General features: G+C 42.4%; 1 protein-coding gene across 1 annotated transcript in view; it reads left to right on the top strand.

The window, feature by feature from the left end:
- Nucleotides 1-4,047: 4,047 nt before the first annotated feature.
- tnfsf10l (TNF superfamily member 10, like) overlaps nucleotides 4,048-24,561 on the top strand; it is a 66,748-nt gene continuing 46,234 nt past the window's right edge. The window contains exon 1 of the mRNA XM_084545950.1: nucleotides 4,048-4,649. Within this exon, the coding sequence (XP_084402076.1) occupies nucleotides 4,434-4,649 (216 nt within the window). The 5' untranslated portion in view covers nucleotides 4,048-4,433. The remainder of the gene's footprint in view (nucleotides 4,650-24,561) is intronic.

Genomic DNA, 24,561 nt, shown 5'->3' with positions numbered 1-24,561 from the left:
TGAAAAAACACATCTCATTGGCTCATTATTGTATGAGGTTAAACTATTACATAAGCTCTTCAATTTTAAAAGATTACAAGAGATAAAGCTAACCAGCATAAACAGCTGTGTACAACTGTCACATGACCTTTATAGTTAAAGTTTCGGGAAACACGCTCAAGAGCATTTTGAAGCTTTAACCAAATATTAAATGAGGCGTTCAGTTCTTTACGGCCACTTAGGGACAGAACAATGTACTGTAAACACAATGTTAAAATATTTTTCCATCGTAAATTTGCAAGAAAACAACTGAACACATCCAGCAGAGCCAGAAATACTTTGGAAACCGAGTGACTCAGATAATCTTCCATTTTGGTCACCACCAACTCCTGAGGGAAATATGTCATTCTGCGACACACCATTGTACGGCTGCCACTGTGAATGATCCATGTTACGTTAACACAAACACTGGAACTGTGTCCGGTAATTTTGATTCAATATTCAAATAAAAATATGATGTCATTTATTATTGCAAAATACCTGCACCGTGTCTTCTCTCACTGAGGGTCTGAGCAGTTTGTTTTCCCCCAACCCTCCAACCAGATATTGATGGACTGTGTACACTCCTGTGCCAGGTTCACACAGCTTAGGCATGTCGATGCAGTTGGTATCTTTTCCAGATGCTGATATCTAAATACCCAATGCTGACATTTAAACTTCATTTTAAACTTTGAGAAAGTAGTATATTTCATTCATCTCGCAGTGAAGCCTCCTTTAATAAAGTGTTACACCAATGAATGATCCAAACAGATTTCAGCCACTGGCCATAAAAGAATCTCGAGTGAATTTTTCAGACATATTTAAACAGCCGGGGGAAACTGAAAAACAAAAAACAAAAAAATCTGGAACTGCTATTTCAACCAGGTCTGATTTCAATCTATCTTCGCTGTCAGCTTGGTGGCTACAAGAACAGCTTTTCAAGGCTGCTGAATACGCCGATCCATCTGTTTTTATGAGAGTACCACTGGCTACTTGCTCTAAGTTTGTAAATCAACGTGAGTTGAGATGAGAACACCCACAGAGTGAAGAATGTGGTCTCAAACCTTATCTTAACACTGTTTAAGCTATGAGTTGCAAAAGACAATTATTTTTTTTTTAATTTATGGATTGGAACAAAGATTAACATGTTACTATATTTGTACAACCCGGGAAAGAAAGGCAAAGTTACTCAAAGTTTTAGAAATGCGTTACAAAAGCGTTTTCATTTTCAGTTCTTCAAAGTCACAATAAAGGCCACCATACTTGTTCTTAGCGCCTGATTGGACCACTCTTGACCTCTCAGACATCCAATTTCATCTGAAAAAATACACGCCCAGCCGTCTTTAGAAAACCAAAAACCAAACAGGTAATTTGGCACACCTTTCCAGTATCCTCGAATTCTCTGCTGACCATCTGGATGTGAAAATATTCCATCCACGTGGACGACTGTACATCATTTTTCTGATCGGATCAAACATGGCAGCCAGAAATTACGTAAGGACATTGCTGAATGTGAGCAACAAGTCATGTTGATATATCTAGATGTTTAGTGAGACATTCATGCAAAATAATGTTCTTATATTTCAAAACAGCTATGCTAATGACTCTGTTGATGCTAACTCCAGGTGACATGCTGACGGGATGGAGGGTGTAAGTGGGATGTTTGACCCAGTGGTGCTGGACAAAAAAGTACAATGCAAATCCAAAGATCTAACAGTTGACAAGGCATTTCATAAAAAAAGTTAAATCTGTTGGTTGAAATAAGGGAAAAGTGGAAACACCAGGGACTTTAATGAAGTAGTAAAACATGACAGGCACAAATGGACACTATGCCTATCTTGGTATAATGTATTTTATATGCTGTTTGTCCTTACATTTATAGTGAAAAGTTTTCACTACTGAAATAAACTTATCCCTGAACAACCAAAGTCACTACTCAGAAAATTTATTTTAGGTTGAGTATCATAAATTCATCCTTCTTCTGAAGGTCTTCCCAGATTATATTGTACTGTCAGTATTTTCCCCGGACTAGAAAAATAAAAACTTTTATCGTTGAAATAACAGTTCAGAACAAAATTTACTGCCGTTAAACAATGCATTACCGAACTGGACTTTTGGGATTCTTGTACAAGCAGGAATTTGACAAGTCAAATCCGTGCAGGTATCGCCGTCCTGCAAACTTTGTGAGCCATTTGGCTGTTTTAGGGGTCAAACTCCTTGCAGGGCTGAAATATCATCCGGACAAAGACAACCCCCACAATGGTGGCAGCACCTGCCCTTAGGCGATGTCGCCTCCATCGTAGCAACCATTTTTGTGGACGTGGAAAGTATTTGACCCTTCTTTCACCTCTCTTTAAGAATTTCAAAGGTATGGATTCCAGCCATCTGTGCATTCTACAAGTAAAGATTTTATTCTGCTTCACCTGCAGACCACATCACTCCCTTCTTGGCCACCAACGTTTGCACTGAGAATATGGGCCTGTCAGGGCCCAGTAAGAAGAAGTCCCAGTAGGAATAAATAGTTTTCACATCTGGTGCAGAAACCTGATGTGAAACCACTATAGCTTGACTGGGAAGCGCTTCACCATTAGGGCCACTTCACAGATCACAGCACGTTTAATTTTTGCAGGGCATGGCCTGGCCTTGATCGCAGAAAAGGCTTTTGGATTGTGTTGCAATGTACCTCTAATGGTCCAGAGCTGTCCGAATGGCCTGGCTGCGACCCAGCCTCGTCTCCTCTGCTGGCGCGTCGGCCTCCCATCCTTGATAAACAGCCCTGACTGTGGCCGCCCTGCTTTCCAGCTGTTTGCAGTGATGAAGAGGAAACAAAGGGAAGGCCGTTTGTTTAGAGATCAACTGTAAACACCATCTTTGCCTGTCTCCTTCCTTTAAGACATTTTATTGTGTGTTTAGGGGGAAATGTGAGCTGTGTCATGATTCTGTGTGCATAGACGAGACGATGCAGATGATAAAACATATTAAAAAGACTAAATGGAGGCTTTAGTGGGCATGCACATTTCCTTTTTGGCCACAGAGACGAGTTAAACCTAAAAGTTGTATTTATTAGTGAGCGCAGTTTGTGATATTTCTTGAAGTTCAAATATTTAACTGTGGCTACAGAGATAAGCTAAAGGGTGTTGGGTAAATGTTTGTTCTGAAACAGAGAAATGCTCTAAAATAGACCAGAGATATACACAAACACTGAAGATAGCAGCTCACAGAGATGGAAAGAGACGATTAAGACACAGACACATTTGTTTATTGTCATCTGTATTTTTAACCAACAATGCTTCAGTCTGATGCAACAAATATTTGCAGTTCATCTGCTGTTGATTCATCTTCTAAATGTTGGTTATAATGGTTATAAAATGCCAAAAAAATGACGAAAACTACTAATTAAGGAAGGCAAGATACATTAAGACACGACACGAGCCATGCGAGACAAGACAAGATACAATAAAAAAAAAAAAAGACAAGACAAGGTATGACAAGACAAGACATGGTACAACAAGACAAGACAAGACAAGACAAGATGCAATAAGATAAGACAAGATACATTAAGATAAGACAAGACAAGATATGACAAGACAAGGTAGACAAGTCAAGTTACGTTAATATACGATATGATACGACACGAACGATACGATATGATACGACACGAACGATACGAGGCAAGACAAGACACAATAAGACAAGATATGATATAAATGTATTGAGAGGGAAATGATTGTGCCAGATGATGCTTTAACAACAAATAACTGTCAAACGTAGCCTACCATATAGGCTACAAAGTCAAAAATAAAAGCAAAATGTATGTTAAATAGGTGTCCATGGTGTACATTTCGCCACTTTTCGCCACTTTCTAAGAGTTAACTATTGGAATATGTAAGTTTGTTGACAGCTCTGTTTTCTGTTTCTGTTATCTTGTTATCTTGAACTTTGACAGTATATGGCACTAGAGTCCCGCGAAGCCACCGCTGAAACTGAAAGAAACGTGTGTCTGTGTGTGTGTGTGTGTGTGAGTGCGACTGTGAAAACATTCCTCCGCAGCTCCAGGGTGATGAAGAGGTTAAGCCAGCCCCTCTTCGCTGCGCTCTCTCTCGGTTGCAGCCCACCAGCAGCAGCCCAGCTGCCTCCTTCCTCTGCAGCTCCAGTCCCACTTCAAACAGAGGCTGAGCTCTGGTCAGAAATGGACGCATCCAAACTTTAACTTTCAGGTCTCCCGCCTCCTCCTCCTTCTCCTCCTCCCCTTGACTCTACCACCGGCCCCGCGAACGCAAAAGCTCCGCTGGCAGCCGCGGACGCATGGGAATCTAATTTAGCTCCAATTTTCGGTCAGTCGGTCAGGTCTGTGGAGGCTATTGTTGCGTCGCTGCTCCCTGGGTTTTGTGGTCCACTCATGCGTCGGGAATGCCATGGCCGCTCCGAGCGCACAGCAGCAGGATTATTTCAGATCAGTGAGCAGCGAGTCCACCACTTACATGATGGTCCCGGCCGGCGGACCCAACGGGACTGGGCGCCGGGAAGCCCCGTCCAAGATGTGGGTGGCGATGGTGGTGATTGTGGTGGTGGTACTGCAGATCGCCTCCACGACGGGGCTCTTTGTCTACCTGAACATGTCCATATCACAGGTAAGAGGTTCCAGCTTCCACGCCTGAGCTGTTTGTTTTGAAACACTTTTACACCTTTGTGTGAACTTTGTTGCCTTGACAGCGAGGCGAGGGAAACATTTAATGCAAATCATTTTTTTTGCGCATGGAACTGACAAGGGATTTCAAGGAATGGTCGTAGAAGTTGGCCAAACTGTGCGCAGTGTTATGTGTTGGATATTACAATAACATCCTAAAGAACAACAGCCACTAGAGAAATCTTAAAGCATCATTAATGCTGTTTACAAGAGCTCTGGCGAAGTTTGCCCCTGCAGCTTGACTTGCCAGGTTCTTGGGAAACAGCTTTGTCTGAATAGACGTGTTGAAACAACCCGGAATTTGCAAGCAATCCTCGGACGGGACAGGAGGATCAGCAATCTGTCTGTCCTGTCCTATCCTGTCCTGTCTTGTCCAGCAACGCCGATCGAACCGAACGGATTCAAGTGCGTGCGTAAAGCAACATGTTGAAGCCATTTGGGTAGGCAGAAAGTAAAGGGAGGCTGTAGCGCCGGGCTGCTTTTAAGTGGGTTGCAGATGTGTGCAGGGGTGAAATATTCGAGGCGATGATTGAAGCGCTTTGGTGTGCCTCGTGGTGCGATTTAAGCCATGTTTTTATCCCCTCGAATAATCATTGTAAATGAAATACCACTGTAGCGAATTGCAATATATCTGAAGATTTCAACCATGAAATTAGCCCACTGCAACCACTCCACGTTTTAGCAGCACTGTCAAATCTTACCTCAGCTTAGGTCTGATTATTTTCTCTAAAACTAGATCTATTTGTGTTGCTGCAGCAGCTACTCAAAGCCCAAACATGCAAAGGTTATTTTGCCCCGTTGCAAACCTAAGTGCCTCAGTGACATGTTGCTCACCGAGTCCCAGCGGGGGGAAAGTACAATGATGACAAGTGAACTTAAGCAGCGCTTGTTATAGTTCGCTGCAGAATCTCAAAACATCAGTGAGATAAGCTTTTCAGTCAGCAGAGGTTCACTGCCCGTCCTCCTCCTTTTTACTATTGTGGATATTGTGGAAAAGCAATTTGACTGATCCACTGAGGACTTTGAAGGAGCGCAAAGCGTGACGTGAGGTATGAGCGTTGCGCGTGGTTTCTGAAAACGTACATCAAGTTTGTATAGGTTTGTAGTTTCACACGTCTGCAGAAACAAAGTCCACTTAAGGGGTGGCTGGATTCTCGCAAAATCGTGCGGGAATCAGTCTGCCAGGTTTCAGGCTAGGTGTCGGCCCAGTCACTGTCACAGTTATGTTTTAGGGGTGACAACAGCAAAAAAAACTGTTCGTGTATCAAAGCTAAATCAAAGGCATCTCCACTTGTTTAAGTTTTCTTGATGTTCCACACCCAAGAAGTGAGCATCTGCATGGACATCGAAGGTTACGCAGAAATTGTCCTTACACTTAGAAAATGTGCGTTTACTGAACTCTAGCATTCCGCTAATAAGCAGAATTAAAAAGGCCTCATGTAACCACCTCAGTCAGGACAGACTGGTGTGATCGGAAGGAGTTACAAGAGGGGTGGTGTAAACCTTCGAGAATCTGTTAAACAGGAAAATATCAGCTCCTAATAACCATGGAAACACTTGATCTGATTGTTTCTCTCTGGCTCGAATAAATCCATTCTCTCTTGCTCCACGTGGGGTAAACATCTGGTGGCGAGTTCCAGGACTGACAGAAACATGGAGTGTTAGAAAAGATGACCAAGCCGAAAATCCAAGCGGCCGGCAAAACACTGAAAGTGTGGATCAGTCTTGGTCATCTTCTTCTACGTAGTGATTGATGTCATCATTTCATTTAGCGTCCTTGTAAACAGACCTAAGCAGAATGTTTTCATTTGGGAAGTATTTAGTCCAGGTAAATATAGAGAGACCATCCGGAGCGTGAGGTCAGGGATAAGGGGAGCTGCTGCACGATCCTGAGGATGCATGGATCCCAGCAAGAGGCCCGTTTAAAATGTAACCTTACTCTGTCAGAGAGAGGACATCGGGGCTTCAGTGCCCTGCATGTCTACATGAGAACAAACACCTGTCAGATACAGTGAGTCATGTATGGAAGAAGAAAAGTAAGATCTTACCGCTAGTTTCATTCAAAACAGGTGTGACACATTTCTCTTTTCTTCTGCCCTTATATTCCAACAAGACTTACAGTTAGTATTAAGACATTAGGACTGCAGCGTGCACAGATGTTTTGTTGTTGTTTTTTTCTATTGAAAAGATTAAATCTGCCTTTTTGGCTAGCCAGCATGGATGAAATCAAATCAGCTAAAAGAGAAAGCATGAGACACTTCTACCTTCATATCATTTTTGGGAAAAGTTCAGACATATAGCTGATCAAACCATCGTAAAAATCTGGATGATTTTAGAGTATCTGAGTTAAACAGGATGAGGAGGGCTCCAAGAGAGGAGATCCAGGCCAAATATACAGTGTAATACAATGTCACACTGCATTAAATATCCAAATAGCGCTGGATTACATGTTGTTTTCTCTATTATTCAGTTAGGTTGTGCCTATTAGAGGCATGGATTTAGATTGTCAAACAGAATTTGTTGCATTTTCTCATTATTATTCCAGTTTTAATCCAAATGTTTGACCTTTTTCTGGCCTGAGAGAGAAAAACACAGTATATGAGATTGTGGCTGGGTCTTCTTCCCTTCTGTATCAGAATATGCAGCTGCTGATAATGATATTTACTTTAATGATGAGATAAAAAGGGAAAGCGGGCGGAGATGTTCATTTGTAAGTCATCAAGTCGACTTCGACCCTTCTTCTTTTTTTTTTTTTTTTACTTATTTATTTATGCGTCACAGATAGCAGGAAACCACACAAGGAATAGTTTGGAGATGATACTGGACAGAGACAAAATGAAAAACACTGAGCTATGTGCCCGCCTGTGGGGAATCCCCCGGTTCTCATGCGAAGGCTGGTTATTTTTAATCTGGAAACAGGCGTCGCTTTGAGCTGCTGCGGAGTTAACACCCCGTGGCCGCCCCGGTTTTTAAGACAAAAGATATCCGGAACAATGAGCTTCGCACAAAGAGGAATTCTCCAGCGTTGCCTCAGAGCTGCGGCATTCAAAGAAACCAACAAATACCCACATGTAAACACAGTAAACATGCCGGCTTAATGGGCGTGAGTTCTTAGAAGCTGCAGAAACCATATCGGCCAAACCTGCTGTACACTTTGGACATAAATATAATTTAAAAACGTGGAAAACAGGTGAATACAAATTAAAGCATTTATCAGAAGCATTATTAATCAGATCCTTAACGAACACATAACTTTTGTGCAGTTTTTAAGCACTAGTGCTGCTAAATCAAGTATATTAATTTATTACCAGGTCAATAAAATAATGTATGAAATTGTGTATAGGCTAAATAATTAATCAGTTCCTCTAAAATAACTAAAATTGTAATTTGTCTTTAATCAAATGTCGCAAAGAAATAATCAAAACTATTGATTTCTCAGCTTCACTGACCCCAAAAACTTTAAATGAGGTGAAGGAACTGAAGAATCCCACACACTTTACTAACAATGTTTCAACAAGTCAGAGATAATAGCTTCGGATCCCACACGTCTGTTGATAAAACCTTATGGAGTGAAAGAACGTCACGGAAGCTGATGTCTCTTGACATCTGAAGAGGTTGGGTGCTGTGTATTTTTGAGTTATAGTTCCATTATCTTCTCTTCAGTGGGTTAAAATGAATTGTATCATATCTAAGAAAGGTGTTTCATTTGATAGACTTAAAGTTCAGGGCACATATAAGGAAGCTTGCTTTATGTTGCCTCATCTGTTTGCGTCAAAACTCGACGTCTTGATTGAAGTCGCAAACCTTCACCCCCTGACCTTTGTGGTTCTTCTGCCATTTGTGTTGATACGTGTGAAATGAGGGATTTGTGTGATTGACATTCCACTTCTTAGACTTTACGGTCCGCTTTTATTAGTGTTTGGATTCTCTGATAGGCCCTGACGTCCAAGTACACTGGGTGCATGTGTGTGTGGTCTGATTTACACAAAGGTTTCACTCTGTGTGCGTGTTTGTTAGGGTGTGTGTAGGTGTGTGTGGTCTGCTCAGCACAAAAGATCTGCAGTTTCTGAATTTTCCTTCTGTGTTTGTGTGATTTAAGTGTGTGTGTTTGTGTGTGTGTGTGTTCTCATGATCTGGCTTGTGATGACCGGATGACCGCCAAGCACAGAATAAAAACGGGGGAAATCCTTTAAAAATATTGAGAAATTTTAGCTTGACAGAAGCTTGGGGTTCTGGTTTAAGACCAGATTAATGCAAGGTTAGAGGTTAACATTACAAGACAAGTTGGGAAGCCAGATAGGAGCAGCTGATGTGCTACCAGAGGATCTCAGTTATTTGGTTTCGGTTCTTTGCGGTCTATATATATTTACGTTTCAAATGTGGTAAATTTACAGGCACGCTAGTCATGTTTTGATCCCGTGACCTTGTTTTCCAAAGGTGGCTTCAGAACAGGCCACTCCTCTCAGTAACAACAATGGACGGATGAATCACTTCAGCTGACAGCCGACAGGTAGAGCTGCAGGTATTCGCTGGTTAATTGACCTGTCAGTCTGCAGAAAATGAATCAGCAACTATTTAGGTCATCAGTTGTTTGTCACTTTTAAGCGTCAACTTGCAGCTGCTTAGCTGTGAAGATGTTTCCGTCTTGCATCAATACCTTTTGACTGATGGTCAGACAAGTGAAGGAGTATTTCAGGTTGGTTTATCACAAGTGGATATGGCCAGAACATTGCCTTGCTTGATTTTTTTGGTGATATTTTCCTGAAAGAGCCAGGAGCCTTGGATATAGCTTGTATTGTACCCATCAGCTCACACTGGCCTCCGTCTGAAACAGTTGCAAAGCTGTTCCTCCAGTCACAGGTTTAAAGTAATGCGAGGCATCCCGCTATACGAGTAACCATGTCTGAAGGAGATCTGATAGAAAATAGCGCTATTAGCATGCCACTACGACTTCACACACAAAGCCATTTCACCCAAGCCAGCCTGCCTGTGTGGCCTCCCATGTTCTGACGCAACCTAGAGGAGCAGCTTACAACAGTGTATGCCAGTCGTTCCATTATTGCTTAAATCTGCCGCGTATTTAGCTTTCACACTGGATTGGGTTTATACTGGCGAAGGGCAAGGTTAAAGTTACCATTAATAGAAAATACATGTACGTGTGTGAGAGTAATGTGTGTCGAGGGGGTTGGACACGCAACACGTGTGCATTACAGGGGGCCGCTGGACGGGCAAGGGTGCCTTTGTGCCGTGCATATGCGGGTCGGAGAGCGACGCACACAGGTGCACACACATGTTCGGGATTAGCGAGCAATGTTGAGCAAAATCAAATCTGTCACGCAAATATTTAGGTTTAATTCAAAGCTGCTAAACTCGCCCCCCCTTTACGCCAGACTCCATTGCCAAAATACACAATTCTCTGTCTTTTCAACTCCAGCTCCCTCCTCCCCCCCCCTACCTTGTAGTCTTTGTGTGTTATGCTTCAGGTCCATATTGGAGAATCGAGTTACAGTTAGTCTTAGGGCTCAAGGGTAGGATGAATATTTCAGGAGTGACACAATACTTTTTTTTTTTTTTTTTTCCAGGAGTTTAGAAGTTAAGTGATTCTCTGGCAATGCAATGCACGCATCTAAACAGGCTTTGGGAAAGTGTCCAAAGTTACGTAAGGTGTTTATAAGGGTGTAAAACACAAGAGGAACAAGGCAAATTAAGACATGGTTTTTAGAAGAAGGTGAAAGAAGAACAGATTTGACCTTGCTTTTCACCTACTGCATTTAAGACTGCAATGACTCTTGTTTGTTTTTGTGCGTCAGTAGACACCACATCAATAAATGATACACGTACCTCCAAAAAGGCTTTCCAACAAGGAAGTTGTTCCCTTACGCTTCCTGACTTTGCCAGAAACTGCGATGAATGCACAAGTTTCGGGAGACTTGTGGAGGCACATCCACAAAACACAGTGTGGTCTCTCTGCACAGACCTGCATGCTCACTGTTTGCATAGCCAGGTCATTTGGACGAGGATGAAAAGGAAAGCGGAGATCACAGGGAAAACGAGAGGAAAGAGGAGAGAGGGGAGGTAAGAAGAGAAAGTGGTAGTGACAGTAGTAGTGACAGGAGAGAATGATTTAGTCTGGACTGATTGTAATAACAGTCAATTTCCAAAGTTAGCAGATATGTTAGGATTATTTTTAACTGCGATGGAGAATATTTTCATTTTGAAGCGGTGGTATTAGCTAGCCTGGAGGTTGACCCAAACTTCCTCTGCGCACAGGTTTGTTTGTGGTGGAAAGGTGGTCATGCCATTGGGAACTGATCAGGGAAATCAAATTGGTTGGGCAGGTTTTATGCAGTGATTGACAAAGGAGTAACAACTTGGTAGGCACATACATTATCTGGATTTGAATTTGGTTGGAGGCCATTTATGTGCAGATACATATTTTTTTCTGTACAGGCTGAAACACGCCTCATAATGAAGTGTTACCAGACTCATACGTTGATTAGCCTATGGCGTGCTAAGTATTAGCATTTTGGGTTTTATTAGTTGAGCATAACATGCAATTCATAGATCCAGATACATGAGTTACATGTGACCTAGACTAGCTGTTCCCCTTCTTTCCAGTCTTTATGCTAAGCTAAGCTAACTGGCTGCAGGAGGTCCCTTAATATTTGAAGTGTTATACCTTTAGTGTGACCCAAAGACAGAGACCTGGGTATTTCTTTTATTTTCAGCAAATATCTACACTGTTTCTGTCTGATGAAGGAGAACCACTTTAAATAATTTATTAAAGCCTGCCGAGACCAAAGCTGGTACAACTGATGTACCGAACAATAATGCTAATGAGCTCTTATTGAACACGTTCAACAGCCACAAAATGTGTAAGAAAAGCGTCCAAAGTCAAATTAATTGATCGAGTACAGATACGCAAGCCCACCACACACACATGACCTTGGTTTAACAGCTTGACACGTGAAAACAGGATATTTGTGTTCCCATGTTGGAATGCTCATTAGGATGTGGCTACAGCTGTGTGTGTGTGCCAACAGCTGGTGGTGTGCTGTGTGTTATCACTTTGTTTGCTCAGTCAACATGGCTATAAAGTGCTGATAAATGCTGTTTGTAAGATTTGAGAGCTAATAGACATAAGATACATCTGGTGAGCTTTCAGTGCTGCTGCTTGTTGCTCTGTACAACTGGCAGCTCTATACTGCAGTCAACAGATTTTTTTTCTTTTGTTGCATTAAAGCTACATTTTAGATTGATTTTTGTTTAGGCTGTGAAAAAAGTGGACGCCATGACAGCTCCTCAAGAGTGAGGTCAAAGCATGTGGAGCTCCCCCTAGTGGCTGACCCCAGTATTGGTCATAACCCCACCCCCTCTATGTTAGTGGGCGGGACTTGGGCCAAACTAAACATTACATAAATCTCTTCAGGAGATGGTTCCTGTCATTTTAGGTAGTTAATAAGATGCTAATGTGTGTTCAATTGTCCTTTTTTTCATGCAAGTTGTGTGTTAGCTATTTGACGCTTTAAAAACAGGATGTGTTTCAGTGGCAGCAAGCTCATCAATTTGTCTTGAAAATCCACACAGACAAAGGGAGAACATGCAAACTCCACACAGAACCCTGAACCTTCTCACTGTGGGGCCACTGTGCCGCCCAGCTTGAGGTTTTGAGGTATGATAATCAACAATGTCTGTGAAAAATTGGCCAGTCGATGTGCATAAAAGATTCCAGAAACCATTTTTTGCATTCATGGTGTTACTAGGAAACAGATGGATATTAAAATAATGTGTCTAAATTGGTGATGGTGCAATGACCTCCTACAAAGAAACAACCTTCTCCTCGTCCACCTATCTTCTCTCATTTCCGATCTCCATTGTCAGGGTCCATATGGCTTCTATCACACGGTACCCAAAGGCGTCCATACTTTTTATACCTTCTATTATATCAAAGGAGAGGTGGAAAGAAGTGTGGTTTGCTTTGTTGGAAAGTGTATAATCAAACCACAGGGGAAAGATGACTGGTCTTCCTCATACTTCAAGGCCATTTTTTGAAGTCACTTTCAAATGTTACCATATTCTTGCCAGTAAATGGGAACTGTAAGTGTACAGAAAAGCTTATTGTGCTTTCAAAGGTTGAAAACTAAAACGAATCAGTTCGTGTTGACAATTGGTTGAATACAAAGGTGACACCATAAGAACCTAATAATGAATTGATTAATTGTGAAAACAATTGTTAGCGTCAACTTTCGGTGGCACTCATTTACTGCCTCATTATGTTTTGTAATGATTTTAATGCAACAAAAAGCCAGAGCGCTCGAAACCACCATGTTTAGTCCAGTCTCGGCACGGGTGGTCACAGTGTTCATTGGCATATAAATGTGTGTTTTCACTGTAAGGAGGACAAAACCGCAGGGAATCAAAGTTAGCTGAGTTTTATGTTAGCGTACACTCCCTCATGGAAATAGAAGCTTGCTTGCCTATGTGGGATTGATTGGATGGAAATTACTTAGCTGCTGTAACGTGATGTAAACCTGGGAATGGTCAGACATCTCTGTCCTGGCACAAGAAGGAGAGGCTGTTAGTGTCAGCCAAAGTCTTGTCTCCTTTAGTGTTTTTCTCCCTCATACACATAAAACACGTACATGTTCTGCGTTGATATCAGTGCTTTGACTGTGCACACCACCTGTCCTGTCAGTTCTCGTTTCTGTACCAATTAAGCAACCACTGAAGTCTTTCCTGAGCCGATCTGTCCCGAATCTTTCCACCCACTTATGTCTCACTTCCTCAACACTGGCCTCCTTTGACCCCAGTGCTGGCCGTCCCTTTGTCTTTCTCCAATGTCTCATCGACGGTAAATGATACTTCATTGCTCTCGCAAATCATGAAACCACAAAAGCATTATCATTGATGTTCCACTTCCTCGGCTCTTCGCTGAGTTCCAGCAAATGTTTGGCTACATGTTTCACAGAATAACATGACCTCGTTAGAAGCTTGTAAGGCTCTTGGACGTGTGTGCACGTGGCTCATCCATGAATCGATGAGTAAAACTCTTGAGCACAGACTTGGCTTCATCCACAGCTGCTGAATGGAAAGCTTAATGAGAAGAGCTCTTGGAAATGAGGTGAAACCATGAAACTGTCAGGCAGCCGGTCAAAGCTTCCCTCAAGGCGTTGACTTTTAAATAATGTCGTCATTTTTAGTAGATGTATTTGTCTGTTGAAAATAGGAGGCAAACAAGGTTAAGAAAGCAAATGTTGGCTCAATTGCTGCATTGAATTACTGTAACGTTGACATTTTAGCTCTCTAGGAAATTAGACCTTGGATGAAGGAATTATCAAACTGATTATGTTAGATCTACTTCGGAAGGAGATGACAAAGCATCGGAACAGATGAATTAAAGCATCCTTATCCTTCTCTCCGGCTCGCATGTTAAATGATTAGAACTCAGTGCCTTATTTTAGGGCTCGATTGACATTATTTTGAGTGTCTAAATCAAATAAAGTGGTCTTTCCAGAGGCAGAAAAGAAATGCTAACACATTGTAACTGTTTGGACAAGAAGACAGAAGTCTCGCTTCTCGTCGAAGAGATAAAAATCTCTCTTCAATATTATGAAAATGTGTCCGATCTAAGATTGGGGCTTCCAAAATATCATAGCGGGGAGAGACGGCCAATAACTTTTAGATTTGAAAACCGATGGAGGAGAGACAGCCAGGAAACATTTAGATTTATATCCAGTTGTGGTCTCAAAGATTTTAGACTGTGCTTAAAGGTTTTTGCTTTGTGAGAGATGAAATGTTTATATGGTTTATATTTGGCCATAAACCAATGTAAATTAGTTTTGATCCTTATGGGTGAATGGATTGTCCTGGTTGTCCATCCAATAGCTCTTTCAATACTTTTCTCAAAACCACAAATATCAATCTCACATCGAATCTAGGGGAAGATTCAAGGGATTGCCAAAGCTATCTGGGTTCACTGTATGCAGACTGTTTGAAACTTTATGGCAATCAGTTGCTGTTAGTTATCTCAGTCTGGACATAAAGGGCAGCCCTTTGAAATGACTTTATTTGCTTTTCATTTGGTTGCATAATATTAAACTCCTAGACCTTATTTCCTCATCCATGAGATCAAATCTCAACCTTGACCTTCTCGAACGGAGGAATCTGTTGTCAGTAAAATCTGGAATACCTCCACTCCACCATCTTGCTTTAGATTCTCGTAAAGGAGAAGGTATCAGGAAACAACGTAATAGTTGCAAAGAATCTTGTCAGTTTAGATCGCAAACAGGTTCCCTGCTTTTTAAGAGTTGGCAAATGTGCAAGTTGGCAAATGTGCGAGTTGGCAGCGTCGGCCGCATTCGACACCTCTTACGAGACGTTCAGTATGTTTCTCTGCACAAATACACAGCGCATCGACAAGCAGAGGCCTCAGAAAAGGCTTTTAAGTAACTGTTGCATGGGTGTGGTTTTAAATTGTGAGTCATGCAATGCGGATTTACCAAATTAATCTGATTTTGTCCAAGTCACGGCTGAAATGAGCAACACATTGCAAAATGAAGATGTTTGAGAAGAATCCTCTTGAGTGTTTCCTGTCATTTGGAAGTGCTAATGAATGCTGGACCAAATGAATACAAAACTAATTAACCATTTGCTGATTTTGACTTTCAGTTATACATTGTTGGACTTTCCAGAATGCAAATGAGCATGTCAAGTCAAGACATTCCTTCTCTATCAGATTCAGTATATCTGTTTGTGTGTGGCGGCCAGAACAGTGGTATGTTGGTTAGCACTGATACCTCACAGCAAGAAGGTTCCGGGTTCGAATCCAGGCCAGCTGGGCCTTTCTGTGTGCAGTTTGCATGTTCTCCCTGTGTCTGCGTGGGTTCTCTCCAGGTACTCCAGCGTGGGAGGAACCACTGTCCAAAGACATGCTGGTTAGGTTCATTGGTGATTCTAAATTGGCCGTAGGTGTGCATGTGAGTGTAAATGGTTGTCTGTCTCTCTGTGTTAGCCCTGCAATAGACTGGAGACCTGTCCAGGGTGTACCCCGCCTCTCGCCCGATGACAGCTCCGATGGGCTCCAGCCCCCAGCACGACCCTTCACAGGACAACCAGTTATAGAAGATGAAGAAGATGTTTGTGCGTGGCTATCATGAGTTAAGAGCCCATTTCTCAGTGTGCAATCTGAGTTTTTAATCTGCTTCCATTTAAGGGATTTGCAGCCTCATGATCGGTCATAGGGGTAATGACAGCTCATGATAACCTTTGACCCTGTGTGTCGGAAAATAAAAGTTTTCATGAGATCACATGAGATTGTTTTGGTTTTAACTGCCATGTTGGTATATCTTGTAAATGTTTAAACCATCTGCTGCAGGGGAGAGTTTACCTTTCGCAGTTTAGTCTTTCGTGTCAAGGTTAAATTAAGTCTGCAAACATTCTTAGAGACTGCCCGTCAAAGGAAGTTGTTAATGAACAACCACTGCTGAAACAGTTGCTTTTGTTTTAGCTTTGCTTGGGATGTACCATGTCCTGGATAACTGAGGATCTTCACAGACATGCTGAAAGAAACAATTCTTTCATTAGTCAGCCTTGTAAATATGTCTTAAATAGTATTAAGTGAACAAAAGAAATCACACTTAGTCTCAAGGGAAGGTGAATCATAACAAACATAAAATATTTAGGCGGGGACGTTGGTCCGGCTTCCAGGATAGATGACTACAAGGTCTTTCATTTGGTCGACCCAGACTGCCCAAAAAATCCATGCCATTGACAAAGCAGAGATCTTCCTTTTCTTGATGACAGATGAAAGGATGAATCAGTATCCTTGGGTTTTGCTGTCTTTGTGCCACGGTTAAGATAGTGTCATAGCGATGATCAATTCGCTTAACATGAGGTGGTACCGTGGAAAAGTACAGAAAAACAAGTCGAGTCGTGAAGTGGAAATGAGGCCATTGATTATAAAAATGGAATCCCCCATTAGTATTCCAGTGATGTGTGTTGATTTTACTGTCAGGCGTAAGTCTTCCCAGCTGTTTCTTTTCAATTACAAAACGATGAGTAAACCTCAAGTCAAGTTTTCATCAGAGGAAGTTACATGGGCTCACATTCCTTTCCTGGAGACTTACACTAACCACAATTTGCTCAACTCTAATGATTTACATTTGCTTCTTTTCCTCATAAGTGGAGTCAAGTGTCCACAAGGTGACTGTGCAAGTGGCCACAGTGTAGATGGAGACTTCCTCGAAGTCAGCAGTGTGTTTATTGTGCTGGCCGGTGACACTAACAACAGTTCAACAGTAGCTACACAGGCAGAAAACATTCACACAAACACACACAGGAAGGATGCCTCTGCTCTCTTACCTCAGCTATGTCATTTATAGCAACCATTTAAATCACGTTTGTTTAGTATTTTTATTCCATTACTTTGTTCAGCCCTTTTCAGAATTCTCACAATATCCCTAAAATAACTCTAACCTTTACGTTAAGAAATAACTTTTTAGGTCATTCAGAGGGCCCACTTTCTGTGTTTTTTCATTCTTGTGGGTACGCCTCGACCCCACCAGAGAAAACAGAGATCAGCTGCAATTTGCGCCTTTATAATAACACTTGCAAATGCCCCCTGTTGAGTCATACTTGCTCAGCACCTCCACACAAAGGCATATGTACAAAACACACTTGCCCACCCAAGCTGGACTTGCCCACCCACAGACATCCAAGGGACCCCACAGCATCACGCTGAGCTGAACTGATTCACTCTGTGTCATTTTACTAAACTCATTGTGTATCCTCTGGTCAAGCATCCCCCTATTGTTTAAACTTAAACCATGTTTCTTCACTTGGAGTTACCCAAATAGAATTCAATCATCCTGTAGTGGAAAATATAATACTGAATGTAGTTTTAACTGCACAAACAGACATGCTAAGTGGTTCGTTGGATGCTGCTTAAACCAGTTGTTTAGCCAGCTGAGCTACGACTAAACAATTTGAGGTTAAAAAGTTTACACCAATCGTAGAAATGATCTCCAGCTGTTTGCTGGATTTAGATCAGCTGTGATGTTACAACCAGTACACCTAATGTATTTTCAGTTGGACATTGGTCCCAATGCAGGTCTGATGTAAAAGTCCAAATGTCTGGACTGATTATGCCAATGGTTCTGTTTACATTGACATTAGTATTTGGCTAATAATCAGAAAAAAGTGCCTCATGTAACCAACTCAATTAGAACAGACTGACCCGATTAAGGGGTTTCAACCAGACTGAGAGGGGTGGTGTAAACCTTTGATAATCATTTCGATAGGAAAATATTAGCTCCTAAAAACCATGTAAACACTTGATCTGATGGTTTCACTCTGGTTTGAATAAATCCATTCTTTCTGCCTCATGCAAGTTAAACATCAGGTGACGCAATGAGCTTTTGGAACATGATGTTCAAACAAGTGTTTGAAAGGAAAAGGGTAGCCAGAATCAATGTAGACGGTACCGCTGATGACTTGGGTCTGTTTTGGCCCGTGCTGGTCATTTTCTTTCAGTGGGGTCAACAAAGATGGGAAAAACCTTCCTTCTGTTATATTTCTGGCAGATTTGATGCTCCACATCAAGTAGAACCATGTCAAAAGGTTCTATTCTGCTATTATACTGCTATATATCACTTATATCTCATTAGATTATTTTGTCAAGCTACAGGATTTCAGTCAAGTTGAGGAAATGTTGTCAGGTAAAGACATCCAATGAGAAGATGGTCCAGCTGGACCAAGAAAAGCAGACTTCTGCAGTTGGACTTTGGATAACGCCTTGTGGCATGGGGTATTCCAGGGAGTGAAAAAAAAATTACTCAGTTGTAGCGTCACGAAATACACCGATCAGGCACAACATTATGACCACCTTCCTAATATTGTGTAGGTCTCCCTTGTGCCTCCAAAACAGTTGGGACTCATCAGAGAATGGACATGGGTCTTCTGAGGGTGTCCTGTGGTGTCTGGCAACAGAATGTTGTTAGTGGGGGCCTTTGGGTCCTATGGGTTGAGGGGAGGGGCCTCTGTGGATCATCCCACAGATAATTCATCAGTGTGGGATCTAGTGAATTTGGAGGTCAGGTCAACACCTTGTGCTGTTCTTCGTGTTTTTTGCATCCTGCTACGGATGAAAATGAATTAGACCTATAAGCAAAAACATTTGCAAATAGTGGAACCAAGGTAGATGCATCACTGTTTGTTCTTGTTAACAAGAAACTATTTTTTTGTGGCCGACTTCCTGGAGAACTGTTAGCTTTGCTTTCAGCGAGACGTGACTATCTTATTTTGGGACTCTCATAGTTAAAATACTTTTGAAGAATACAGGCTCTGAACGCAGCATTTATCTCTCTGTCTCTCTTTCGCCTCGAGCGCTTTCCGTCGTTACGTGTTCACAGGTGACTGAGACAAACTGGAAAGTCCTGACCTCTTCTCGCTCTTTTCTTCATCACCCTTCTTTTCTCTCTTTGTCAGAAGGATGTCGAGAATCAGAAACTTAACCCTTGTAACCAAAGCGCTTGTTTATAGTGACTTATCAATGCAATAAACTCCCACACAGTCTGCATCTTTATCTAATCATAATCATACTAATCAAACCAGCCCTTTTAAACTAAACTTTAACATTCTCAATTGTTCCAAGGAACCAGGAAGTTAAGGAGAAAGAAAGAAACAGCCATAATATCAGCAGCCAAGTCCACCCTGCTTTTGTATGCCTTATTAACTTTATTTAAACTGGAGGGAATCCAAAGCAGCAAAGCTGACAAAGAAAGGTCAAAGGTCCACACGCGAAGGCTGGGAGTGGTTTTCTGCAGTCTCGCAGTGGGGTCGAATATTGGCTCGAGAAGATACAGACAAATGTGCATGCGTGACTTTGTACTTTTATTAAACGCCAAAAGCTTCCTAGCTGTTAGGTAACATGCAAGCACACAACTGACGCACAAGGGCTGAAAAGAAGTAACTGCTTGCCACTAATTCCTTTAAACAGATGCAGGCTGTCGTCTGGGCTGATTTAAATAAGGGTTTTCATGTCCATTTTCTGATATAATCACTACCTGAAAGTCATTAACAAATTCTTTCACATGATCATAGATTCCAGATTGTTTGCTGCGATTTGAAACTTTGACGTTATAGTAGGAGATGGGGGAGGTTGCTGTAATTCACCACTGTGGCTTTAATATCTGCATCTGACGTCTGAAATCAGTCTAGTCATTCTCGTACTTGGAAGGTTGTTTCAAATTTAGTCTGGCTTCTGCACGGGTTATCTTCAAACCCTTTTTTGGGGAAAAGATTAAGGTTCCTGAGCGGCTTTAGTTGCAACTCGATATCTCCTTTTATCTCGGCGTTCGTTTCCCAGCGCCAACAAATTATGAAAACTTATGAAACGACTCCCGCTAAAGCTGCAACAGACGAGCGGCTTGGAGCAGCTCTAGATGCTGCTGCACTCTGTTCTGCTACACTCTTGTGCATCTGGGCCTACTTCTAATTTGTCTTTTTAAAGTCCCTGCATTAATCTCACAGAGGCGGATTCTTGCTCTGTGATTGCGCTTGATGATTTAAATCGCGATTTCTCAGGAAAGGCCTCTGTCGTCGTTATGAAATTATCCCTGAAGCTGCAATCAGAGCGGCCATCAGTTAAAACACACGGCCTTTAAAGTCAAAAGAGAGCGGAAATCAAATATCAAAGAGATCTGATTCAGAGTGAGGTCGTGGTGATTTTATTCCTGTCTTGTCCGAGCTGTGGAATGTGATGCAAACAACTCTAAATGACCCACACATACACGAAAACTCCACGTAGGATTTGTTTCTCGTAATGAAGGCTCTTTCAGAGATGCCCTCCGCGACAAGGTCGACTTAACATCACCCAAAATGTGCAGTTAAATGTCTACAGTCCCCCGCCACAGTGAATGACTCAGAATCTTGTTATTTCCATTTTCAGCCCGTTCGGTCTCAACTTGCCGATCACTTCTATATTTTAACGCACCTGCTTCTGCCGCTGCTGCTGTCTGGGGGGAAACTTACAAAGACCAAACATGCATTCCAAAATGACTGGCATCTCGAGGAAAAACAAGCGAGCCATTGAGTCAGGGGAAGAGGAGGTAGACTTCGGAAGTTGAGGATCAGTGTTGGATTTTAATCACCTTCAGGCTGGGGCTGGGACTTCCTCGTGTTTCATGGTGGACTGTGATTTGAGGATAAATTTCCGATGCCCTGTATTCACTATATTCACTATATTCACTCTATCCTCTTAAATGATCATCCAGTTGAATTACCACCTTTCTGATGCTGTTTTAACATAAACTGAACATTAGAACAGTCATGAAGGGAGATTTAGTGCAGGACTGTTGTATTAGATGTCTTTGTGTTTAGGAGTGTACCTAATGAAGTGGCCGGTGAGTATATATTCACAAAGGAGAGCTGCAGACTGAGCCCAGATTTACATTTAAGCCACCATTAGAGAAGTGGAGGATATATTATCTGCATTTAAAATGCCAGTCTTCCTCTCAGACTCTCCGGTTTGCAGTTTTTACTCCACTGAAGCAAAGTGAAGTTGGCATGTGAGACCAGGCCGGGACTCGTGCGGTTGCATGAAACCATGTCAAGAGCAGTGGTTTCTGTTCTCCAATCTCCTAATGATTGTGCCTTTGGCTTTGCCTTTCAAAATACACCCCTGGAAGCTGTTATGTGTGTGCTCTAGGCCCTGGCAGGCCTCCTGTTTGGTGTGTGTGTGTGTGGGTTTGGGGGGGTAGGAGGGTGTCTGTCTTTTCACTGCAGACAAAAACTTGGCCCGCACCGTGGGGTGAGGTACAAACTTGCAGTTCATCCACTGCTCATAATCAAAACGGCTTTTATTTTTTTTTCTTCTCGTAAATACCTTTTGTGTATGGCTGGCAATCAAAAGACCCCTTAGCAAAAAAAATGAAAAAAAGTGCCAGCCCGCATCGATGCTTAACATGATGGATGGCTGAGAAAGCAGGTCGGTAATTAAATGTGTAACAGGGATGAATCAGGTAGGTTTAACAAATAAATCAAAGTCGGCGGCACCCTGGCCGTCTGCCAGATATGCCGAGGCCCTGAAGGGATGATGAAGTGGGCAAACACACGAGACGCACTCTCACATTAAACGCCGAATCGTGCATATAAACCTGTGCACACACACACACCGAAGAGAGAGTACATAAAGGCGGCTGGTTCGCAACAGTGTAAAACGACTTGTTCTCACATGGCCGCACATCAGATGCTTCTATGTTTGTGCAAACGCGTCACTCTCCAGGTTTGAGAAAGGGTTTAACGATTGCTTTAGGACTGTTTTTACCAACGAAAGCAAAGGTCTGACCAACTAAAGTTACACCTTAACAGTCAAATAGCTGCTGAAGTGCAAAGGTTGCTAACCACCACCGTAGTAAATACAATGTTCCAGTGTTCATAACTGTATATAGACCCTCTCTAAATTAGTTCAGCATGTACTTTTCACTAGGTCCCTTAACTTCCTGCAGCATAGCCAGCTCTGCAACATGAAAAGCTGTTAAAAACCTACAACGTGTGGCTGTTTGAAAAGTAGCAGCGCAGTTTATAGACGTTGGTTTGTTACTGGTGTTTTTATTGTTTGTCAGGGAACAGAGGATTAGCCTAGCTTAGCCAATCAGAAGAGAGTGATATCAGTTCTCTTGATGTGCATCGGTTGACACAGAGGCAGTTCATAGGGTTAGGGTGTTAATAGAGGTAGTTTGCACGCTAAATAAACAAGATTTAAGAGTGCAACAATCTCTCCAGTTGCGGATATTCACTTATGAGGCCATATTAGCAATAAGGAACAACGCCACAACTGTTTGAATCGCTCAACAAATCAGTAGATGTTTGTCTCTCTGCGATCTACGGCTACGCTAAGATGTGACAAAGAGTTTTGGAACATTAGAATCAAATACCCAAAACTGTAAACATTTCTATCTTAAGTTCACTAGTATTTCATCAAAAAGGAAAATCAAGAACCTACATTAGCGTAAATGATTCTGTTACTATTTATCTTTACTTAGTAATAATGCATTTTTCAGAGGCCTCATAACCTTGTCAGCGGTTCATTTAGCTTCCGAAGCTAACAGAACCTTTGTGCTTCTAAATACAGACATTGTATTCCTAGTATTCTGCCAACAATCAGAGTAAGAATGCCTCCTGTTGCCACCAAAATCCTAGTTCCTAATAACCATGGAAACACTTGATCTGCTGGATTCACTCCGGTTGCAATAAACCCATCCTTTGGGGACATGTTTGCCCCACGTGGTGACACACAAAGGTTAGATTTTTTGGTGGTCTTGGAAAATGATTCAGGCTCCCGAGGGGTTTTAGCTGCAATTAGATACCTCATTTTATCTTAGCGCCCATTTCCCGGCCCCAACAAATTAAAACCTGTGAAACGACTCCTGCTAAGGCTGCAACGGACGAGCGGCCTGGAGCAGTGTGGCGCCATAGATGTTCTGTTAGACTCATGTGCATATGCTTTATGTTTAAAGTCTCTGCATTAATCTCACAGAGGCAGACCTTTGTTCTGTGATTGCGCTTGGTGATTAAAATCAAGAATTCTCCCTCATCATTTCTTCAAACTGCCCTGCGCACTATGAAGTAGCAAAAACAGCCAGTGTTTGAAAATACGAACAAAGCCAGACTCATGTCTGTAGTAAACATAGCCGTTGACAAACGGGTTGAAATTGCCAGGAATTTACAAGTACACACATCACCTGCTCCATTTCTATTTAGACACGTTCACGCACATTCAATATTGCCTTCTTTTGACAGCGCAGCTTCAAATATTTCCACATTTCTTCCTCACACCAGCCGCAGCCTCGCCATAATTTCTAGTGACGCCTCGTATTTATGTGTCCAACCTAAACCCTGGCGCTTCATCCGTGCGCCGGCGTGCAGCTCAACATGATGAAGCTGGTTCCGCCGTGCCGCGCGCTCCGTGTGTTTTATTTAACCGCCGCTCTTGTGTATCTCCCTGCCTCTGTGTTTGGATGGAGTGATTTATGCGTGGTGCCACTGCTAGCGAGGTCTCAGCTGTTGTTTCACCCCAGCTCTCTGCCTGGTTTGTTTCAGCACAGGAAGCGAGCGAAGTCAAGCGCAGCCAACTCTCTCTCTCTGCCCACTTGCCTCCATGTTTGCTGTGCATCAGAAAAACACACACACATATCCGCGCGCGCACTCTTGGTCCCAGACCTCTGGCCTGCAGGATTAGAGTTACGTGGCCGACTTCTCCTCTTCCTAATCCCCTAAAATGAGAGTTCTGCACTGCCAAGGAACTGCCAGACACACACACAAACACACACACAGTGAAACACAAAATTGCAGCCGGGTTTCCAAGTGGCCCTCTGAGATATTCTTTTCAGGGTTTGGTGTCCAGCGAGCGCCAAACACACACACACATACATTGCACATACACACCGAGGGCAGGCCACACACACTAACGCTCACACAGTGAAGGAAACAGTGAGGCATTGTTTGGAGCTTCCTGAGAGAGCCGGCATCAGGATCACAGGAGCCCTGTCAGCTTCTCTCTGGAGCCCAGTCATCCAATTCAGCATGGACAGCCATGAGAGACCACATGTCTTCTGGCTGGGACGGGATGATGAGTGCACGGATGCCTTAAAAAATGTGTGTTTGCTTGTGTGTGTGTGTGTTTCCTCGAGGATGGTTTCCAAAAGCAGACCAAGAGGGACCCTCCAAGTTTAGCTCTTGTATATCTGGGGAACAGTAGTCAGCCGTAAATAATGACAATTCAGGTTCAGACTCGTAAAATGTAAGAGTTTTTACTTCTTTGGGCTTTAAGTTCGGCCGCAGAAAAAGGCACAAAACAG

The sequence above is a fragment of the Chelon labrosus genome (genome assembly GCF_963514085.1).
Source record: "Chelon labrosus genome assembly, chromosome: 1".
Lineage (NCBI taxonomy): Eukaryota > Metazoa > Chordata > Actinopteri > Mugiliformes > Mugilidae > Chelon > Chelon labrosus.
This window is presented reverse-complemented; position numbering and strand designations above follow the sequence as displayed.